The sequence below is a fragment of the Amia ocellicauda genome, chromosome 14 (assembly GCF_036373705.1).
Source record: "Amia ocellicauda isolate fAmiCal2 chromosome 14, fAmiCal2.hap1, whole genome shotgun sequence".
Lineage (NCBI taxonomy): Eukaryota > Metazoa > Chordata > Actinopteri > Amiiformes > Amiidae > Amia > Amia ocellicauda.
Genome location: NC_089863.1, coordinates 1,380,978 through 1,389,780, shown reverse-complemented (window position 1 = coordinate 1,389,780; position 8,803 = coordinate 1,380,978). Strand labels below are relative to the sequence as shown.

General features: G+C 52.7%; 1 protein-coding gene and 1 long non-coding RNA gene across 2 annotated transcripts; one reads left to right on the top strand and one right to left on the bottom strand.

Annotated features, from left to right (window-relative positions):
* On the top strand, positions 1 to 2,721 carry LOC136768236 (uncharacterized). The gene is made up of 3 exons (XR_010821956.1): positions 1 to 79; positions 2,008 to 2,110; positions 2,595 to 2,721. It is a non-coding gene; the product is annotated as an uncharacterized LOC136768236 (long non-coding RNA).
* On the bottom strand, positions 125 to 8,751 carry LOC136768235 (ceramide-1-phosphate transfer protein). Its single transcript, XM_066722331.1, has 8 exons — positions 8,574 to 8,751; positions 5,118 to 5,220; positions 4,685 to 4,886; positions 4,357 to 4,472; positions 2,673 to 4,037; positions 1,982 to 2,097; positions 1,537 to 1,724; positions 125 to 1,458 (listed from the first exon to the last, which is right to left on the bottom strand). Exons 5-8 carry the CDS (start codon positions 2,776 to 2,778, stop codon positions 816 to 818), a joined length of 1,053 nt encoding a protein of 350 aa, XP_066578428.1. The 5' UTR covers positions 2,779 to 4,037; positions 4,357 to 4,472; positions 4,685 to 4,886; positions 5,118 to 5,220; positions 8,574 to 8,751; the 3' UTR covers positions 125 to 815.
* Positions 8,752 to 8,803: the final 52 nt, after the last annotated feature.

Here is an 8,803-nt window from a genome sequence, read left to right as displayed (position 1 = left end):
AGGATCTAGGGGTTGAAAGTGTGTGGGATAAAACGCAACATAATGCACCTGCACACGTGACTGGGGACAGTGTGGTGAGGTGAGCGAACAGTGGGGAGACAGAACAGGGTCACGGACAATGGGGTAAAATAATAAATATTTATTGTTGGGACATCAATAACTTAAGACTGGGGCATAACACATACCCCGGATCAACACAATGCATAGCAAAATCACAGAACTAAAGGGAGGACGAACACACGGGTGCCAAATCAAAGAAATAAAGAAAACCCCAACCTATTTAAGCCACTCAGTCAGCACCCTCCTAGTCTAGCCCAATAATACACGTTGTGGCACCCCGTGAAGGACTAGCCTAGTGTGTTCAAACAGAACCCAACCCTACGTGCGATGAATGTAAGCCCTGGGGGGTCTTACCTATCTACCTCGCCCTCCCCAGGCTTATTACAGGAATGGGTGACAGTGGGATTGAAACAGATATGATATAGAAGACAATACAGGTATAGCAACAGCAAACACACAAAGCTCTGAACAGCACAGACAACACACTCAGAATGACGAGTCTCCTGCTGGAGAACACGGCAGCGGTGAAGTAGTCACAGAGCCTCCTCTGATTGGATGACCAAGGACAGCTCGAGAAACAAACGAACCAAAGATGAGTGACGAGAGAGGAACCCAGACCTGAGAGAGAGACAGAGCGCAAACGAAAAAACAATGCATTCTGTGCGTCCAATGCGTGGGCTGAGAACTGAGAACATCGAAACAATCTAGAACATGAGAGAACACAGACCAAAGAGTAAGCCTGGCCTCGTCCCTCCCTATGGCAGCTGCAGCATGTTGTGCAGCTGCAGTGTGTGCTGAGTGATGTTGTACACTGTGTGCATGGAGCGGACCGCCCGGTCCAGGACCTGGAGCACCGCCGCCTCGCTGTCCCCTCCCACTCCTCCCGCTCCCTCCCTGCCCTCCACACAGATCAGCCGGAGGAAAGTGGGCCTGTCCGGCACCGCCAGGAATGCGAGCTCGGCGGCCTGCCGGACCAGCCAGCCGTGGTACGGTGCCAAGGCCAGGCGGTACGAGTCCCGGCACAGCTCGGAGGGGTGGCGGTGCCGGTCCGAGCCCAGCCGCCGCAGGAAGGTGGTCAGCCACAGCAGGGCCCGGTGGAGCCGCAGCACCGTCCGGCAGCCAGAGACCGTCTGCCGGCTAAAGTCCACCAGCCCCCGGTCCAGCTCCCCCCGGACCATGGAGCGCAGGGTCCGGTACGGCTCAGGCAGAGGGATGGGGCCAGGGGGCAGGGTGCTGAGGGCTGCCTGGGCTGGGTCTGTGTGCGTCTGTCTGTGTGTGTCTCTGTGTGTGTCCATGCCTATAACCCCCTCTCTCTCTGCCAGCCCTCTGATCTGGCCGATCTTGCCCGTTACTTCCTGGGAGATGAAACCCAATACTGAACCCAGAGCCTCCAAGAACCTGGAGAGAGAGAGAGAGAGAGTGAATCAATCTGTCAGTGTGTCAGTCAATCAGGTTAGTGAGCGGTCAGTCCCTCACTTGACCAGTTCCTCCCAGCCCGCCAGGTATCTGTCCAGAAGGATGTCCTGGTCGTCGGTCACTGCCGTCTCGAAGGCCCACAGGGTGCGCCCCATCTGGAACCGCTGTCCCGGACACGCCCGCAGTCCGACCTCTGACCCCCAGAGCGTGTGGTCTGTCTCCGGGGCCGGGGTCGGGGCAAGGAGGGGCTGAAGGAGGGAGGGAGGACAGGGGCAGGGAGAGAGGTGTCAGTGTAACTGTGGAGTAAACTGTGTGTAAACCTCCCCTCTTCCCCAACTCCCTGTCCATGTCTCACCTCACTGTCCTCTCCGTGTGTCTCAGTGTCTGTCCCTCTCTCTGTCTCACCTCACTGTCCTCTCCGTGTGTCTCAGTGTCTGTCCCTCTCTCTTTCTCATCTCACTGTCCTCTCTGTGTGTCTCGGTGTCTGTCCCTCTCTCTGTCTCACCTCACTGTCCTTTTCATGTGTCTCAGGGCGGTGTCTGTCCCTCTGTCCATCTATGCTGTCCTGTCTGTAGGCGCTCAGGCAGGGCCAGTGACCAGCACAGCTTTCCAGAGCAGATTCTGCTGACAGAAGGTTGGGATCACACTCACTCTTAATACACAAATACTACACACTCACACTTTCTACACACTCAAACTACAGACTCTCCCTACATGCATACACTACACATTGACACTTACTACACACTCAATCACACTACACAATCACACTACACATTCACACTACACACACTCACACTTACTACACACTCACACTACACACTTACTACACACTCAATCACACTACACATTCACACTCACACTTTCTACACACTCAAACTACAGACTCTCCCTACATGCATACACTACACATTGACACTTACTACACACTCAATCACACTACACAATCACACTACACATTCACACTACACACACTCACACTTACTACACACTCACACTACACACTTACTACACACTCAATCACACTACACATTCACACTCACACTTACTACACACTCACACTACACACTTACTATACAATAATGCAGCTGATGGATTTATTAATTGGTTAATTGCAGGATCAGTGAAGCTCTGTCATTGGCAGGTTGGCTGACTGATTGATTAATCGATTGGCCGATTGAGCAGCCGGTACTCACGGAGCCAGGCCGACCCGAGGAACAGCAGCAGGGCGGCGAGGGCGAGGGGCAGCAGGTACCGTCCGCGCCAGCTGAACGCTAACCGGAACGACAGCCAGCACGCCATCCCCGGCCCCCTCCCTCCCTCGCTCTTCTGTGTCTCCGTCTCTCCGCTCCTCCCCCACTCTGTCTCTCTCTCTCTCCTGTCCTGTCTCTGTCTCTCTCTCCGAAACCCCTGTCTGTCAGTGTCTCGCTCTCTTCTCCTCTCTGGTCTCTTTGTCTCTCCCCACCGTCCACACTGTCTTCTCTCTCTCTCTCTCTCTCTCTCTCTCTCTCTCTCTCTCTCTCTCTCTCTCCTCTGTGTCTGTCTCTGTGTCTCCCTCAGACCTCTCCTCTCCTCTCTCTCAGTCTCTGTGTCTTTCTCTCTCTCTCTCTCAGTTCTCTCTTATCTCTCTGTACTTATCTCTTCCTGTTTGCGTCTCTCCCTCGTTCTCTCCGTCCCTCTCTCTCTGTTCTTTCTTTCCCTGTCTTGCCTTCCTTAATTTTCAAATGCCTGTCACTCTTTCTACCCTGTCTCCCTCTCTCTCTTCCTCTGCCACGTCTCTCTTCCTCTACCCCCCTTCTCTCCCTCTCTCTATCTCTTTCTCCCTCATCCCTCTCTTTTACTCCCCCCGGGCTGTGTGTGTCTATCAGGGTCCAGAGGTTAGTCTGCTGTCCAGCTCTGCTGTCTCTCTACCCAACAGATACAGAGACTCAGCCCCCTGCCTCCGAGTAACCCCTGTGGACACACCCTGTGCGTTAACGCAGGCAGAGTGTGTGTGTGTGTGTGTGTGTGTGTGTGTATTACACTGCACTGTTCTGAAGTCGTGTTGTGTGAATCTGAAAGATATCAGGGTATGGACTGTGGACTGTGCCTGGACCTGCAAAATAACCTTATCACACTCACACACACACACACACACTCACACTCACACACGTTTTCAGTTTATACCTGAGTTTATTTTTTGACATTCCAGTGAACAATAATATTCAATTATTATTATTAACTCCATAATCATTGACAGAATAACTGACACACTGACTGACTGACTGACTGACACACTGACTGACTGACACTGACTGACTGACTGACACTGACTGACACACTCACTGCTGTTTATATATATATATATATATATATATATATATATATATATATATATATATATATATATATATATATATATATTTATCTACAGTATGGAATCTGAATAAAATAGAAGACTGAATTTAATCCTGGGTCCCATTGGCTAAATGCCTGCTCTTCTCCACTCCTCTGCTCCCATTGGCTGTGCTGGCCGGCAAATCATGTGACAGTGTTTTGCTGTTGTTGTCGGAGCCAGAGTTCTGAGGTGGATGACACAAAACAGACACAAAAAACAGTTCATATAGATGAAAACTGTTACACACTGACAGACACACAGAGAGACACAGAGACACAGGGAGACAGGGAGACAGACACACACACACACAGACAGACAGAGACACACAGAGAGACACACAGAGAGACACGGAGACACTCAGAGAGACACAGAGACACAGAGAGACAGAGACACACAGAGAGACAGAGACACAGAGAGAAAGAGACACAGAGATATACAGACACACAGAGAGACACAGAGACACACACACCAACACACACGCACACACAGACGAACAGACTAACCGCTCGACCCCGGCCGGAGAACACGGTGGTCAGTCCGGTGGTAGCTGGGATGTGGCGCAGGGTTCGAGTAGCCTTCAGCTCCGACAACAGCTCTGGACTGCTGAGAGAAAGAGACCCTGAGAGATAGAGAGGGAGGGAGAGAGAGAGGGAGAGAGAGAGGGGTTCACAGGAATGAAGCTAACCTCAGTGGCTGTGTAGTCACTGTGACCTGGGAGAGGTGGAAACCAACCAGACAGTGTGTGGACACCGGCCTGGGGGACAGTGTGTGGACATACCAATATCATGGCAATAAAGCTCATTTAATTGAATTGAAGGGGGGGTTACTCACGTTCCTTGCTGGGGGAGATGGGGGACGTTGGGGTCCCAGGCGGGGATATGGTCAGTGCTCGTGGAGGGGGCGACTGGGGCGAGGGAGAGGGGGAGGAAGCTGGGCCGGGGGAGGGGGGCGTTGTCTCAGGGCAGGGTCGCAGTGGGATCACCAGCACCTCTGGCCTCGGGGGAGGGGCAGTGTCTGAGGAGGGGGAGGGCACCTGCAGAGAGAGAGAGAGAGAGAGAGAGAGAGAGAGAGAGAGAGAGAGGTGATTAAAACACACTGACTGGGATGCCATGACTCAGTTGCCCCCTGCTGGACAGAGGAGGTACTGATTATCAGTGTTGATACAGCTGGACACCCTGCTGGACTAGACTGTGTCTCTCAGGACCAGGGCTGAGACCCCGCTGGACTGGAGCCCTGCGACAGAGAGACAGAGAGACACTCTTACCTCAGGAGTGTCCATCTCAGCGCTCAGTGGGAGCTACGGACTCCAGCCTCTCTGCTCTGTGTCCACCACTGTCCAGCTCTGTCCCAGTCACCTGCTGTGTGCACTGCGGAGGGAGACAAAGAGACCGGTGGGTGGACAGATATACAGATAGAGAGAGATCAAGAGACAGAGAGAGAGAGAGAGGGTCAGTGTGCCACTCTGAGAGCCTGCCAGGTCCTCGGGGGGCTCAGGCGGAAATCCTGTATCCCATTACAGAGAGAGAGAGGGACAGAGAGAGGAAGAGGGAGAGGGGGCTCCTCTGGTATTTATAGTAAGTGGTAACAGATACTGTAGACACTGTATCCCTTTCACCTCCGTACAGCACAGCTCAGCACAACACAGCACAGCACAGCACAGCACAGCACAGCACAGCTCAGCACACTACAGCACAGCACAGCACACTACAGCACACTACAGCACAGCACACTACAGTACAACACAGCACAGCACACTACAGCACAGCACAGCACAGCACACTACAGCACAGCACAGCACACTACAGCACAGCACAGCACACTACAGCACACTACAGCACAGCACACTACAGCACAGCACAGCACAGCTCAGCACACTACAGCACAGCACAGCACACTACAGCACAGCACAGCACACTACAGCACAGCACAGCACACTACAGCACACTACAGCACAGCACACTACAGTACAACACAACACAGCACACTACAGCACAGCACAGCACAGCACAGCACAGCACACTACAGCACAGCACAGCACACTACAGCACAGCACAGCACAGCACACTACAGCACACTACAGCACAGCACAGCACAGCACAGCACAGCACAGCACACTACAGCACACTACAGCACAGCACAGCACAGCACAGCACAGCACAGCACAGCACACTACAGCACAGCACACTACAGTAAAACACAACACAGCACACTACAGCACAGCACACTACAGTACAACACAACACAGCACACTACAGCACAGCACACTACAGTACAACACAACACAGCACAACACAGCACACTACAGCACAGCACACTACAGTACAACACAACACAGCACACTACAGCACAGCACAGCACAGCACACTACAGTACAACACAGCACAGCACAGCACAACACACTACAGCACAGCACAGCACAGCACAGCACAGCACACTACAGCACAGCACAGCACAGCACACTACAGTACAACACAACACAGCACACTACAGCACAGCACAGCACACTACAGTACAACACAGCACAGCACAGCACAGCACACTACAGCACAGCACAACACAGCACAGCACAGCACAGCACACTATAGCACAACACAGCACAGCACAGCACACTACAGCACAGCACAACACAGCACAGCACAGCACAGCACACTATAGCACAACACAGCACAGCACAGCACACTACAGTACAACACAACACAGCACACTACAGCACAGCACAGCACAGCACAGCACAGCACACTACAGCACAGCACAGCACACTACAGCACAGCACAGCACAGCACAGCACAGCACACTACAGCACAGCACAGCACACTACAGCACAGCACAGCACAGCACAGCACAGCACACTACAGCACACTACAGCACAGCACAGCACAGCACAGCACAGCACAGCACACTACAGCACACTACAGCACAGCACACTACAGTAAAACACAACACAGCACACTACAGCACAGCACAGCACACTACAGCACAGCACAGCACAGCACAGCACACTACAGTACAACACAACACAGCACAGCACACTACAGCACAGCACAACACACTACAGCACAGCACAGCACAGCACAGCACACTACAGCACACTACAGCACAGCACACTACAGCACACTACAGCACAGCACAGTACAGCAGAGCACACTACAGCACACTACAGCACAACACAGCACAGCACAGAACAGCACAACACGCTACAGCACAGCACAGCACAGCACAGCACACTACAGCATGCTACAGCACAGCACAACACAGCACAACACAGCACAGCACATCACACTACAGCACAGCACAGCACACTACATCACACTACAGCACAGCACAGCACACTACATCACACTACAGCACAGTACAGCACACTACAGCACAGCACAGCACACTACAGCACACTACAGCACAGCACAGCACAACACAACACAGCACAGCACAGCACAGCACAGCACACTACAGCACAGCACAGCACAGCACACTACATCACACTACAGCACAGCACAGCACACTACATCACACTACAGCACAGAACAGCACAGCACAGCACAGCACAGCACAACACAGCACAGCACAACACGCTACAGCACAGCACAGCACAGCACAGCACAGCACACTACAGCACACTACAGCACAGCACAACACAGCACACTACAGCACAACACAGCACAGCACAACACACTACAGCACAGCACAGCACACTACATCACACTACAGCACAGCACAGCACACTACAGCACAGCACACTACAGCACACTACAGCACAGCACAACACAGCACACTACAGCACAGAACAGCACAGCACAGCACAGCACAGCACAACACAGCACAGCACAACACACTACAGCACAGCACAACACAGCACAGCACAGCACACTACAGCACAGCACAACACAGCACACTACAGCACAGAACAGCACAGCACAGCACAACACAGCACAGCACAACACACTACAGCACAGCACAACACAGCACACTACAGCACAACACAGCACAGCACAGCACAGCACATCACACTACAGCACAGCACAGCACACTACATCACACTACAGCACAGCACAGCACACTACATCACACTACAGCACAGTACAGCACACTACAGCACAGCACAGCACACTACATCACACTACAGCACAGCACAGCACACTACAGCACAGCACAGCACAACACAGCACACTACAGCACAGCACAGCACAGCACAGCACAGCACAGCACACTACAGCAGAGCACACTACAGCACAACACAGCACAGCACACTACAGCACACTACAGCACAGCACAGCACACTACAGCACAGCACAGCACAGCACAGCACAGCACACTACAGCACACTACAGCAGAGCACAACACAGCACAGCAGACTACAGCAGAGCACACTACAGCACAGAACAGCACAGCACAGCACAGCACAGCACAACACAGCACAGCACAGCACAGCACAGCACACTACATCACACTACAGCACAGCACAGCACACTACAGCACAGCACAGCACACTACATCACACTACAGCACAGCACAGCACACTACAGCACACTACAGCACAGCACAGCACACTACAGCACAGCACAACACACTACAGCTCACTACAGTACAGCGTAATACACACATGTATACAGAACAGTGGATAAGTATGACAAGGCCGTGTGCCCAATTCAATCAATAACAGCAGTGATGATATTAATAACAGACGTGCTCCAGCCTGGCTCCGACACGGAGGGGTGGACAGTACCTCACGATGCGCTCACTCTCCTCCGCTCTGCTCTCCTTTGTTCTCTCTCTTTCCTGTTTGTTCTCCTCCGTCCTCTCCCTCTCGCTCTCTCTTTCTCTTTCGCTCTCTGTTTCTGTGTTTTATGGAGCCTCAGTTTAATCATTCATCCTGGTTTATGACCCTCCTTGGGTCCAGGGGTTGTTGCCTTGGTAACCATTTCCCCCCCATTTGCCTCCTCCTATAACCCGACC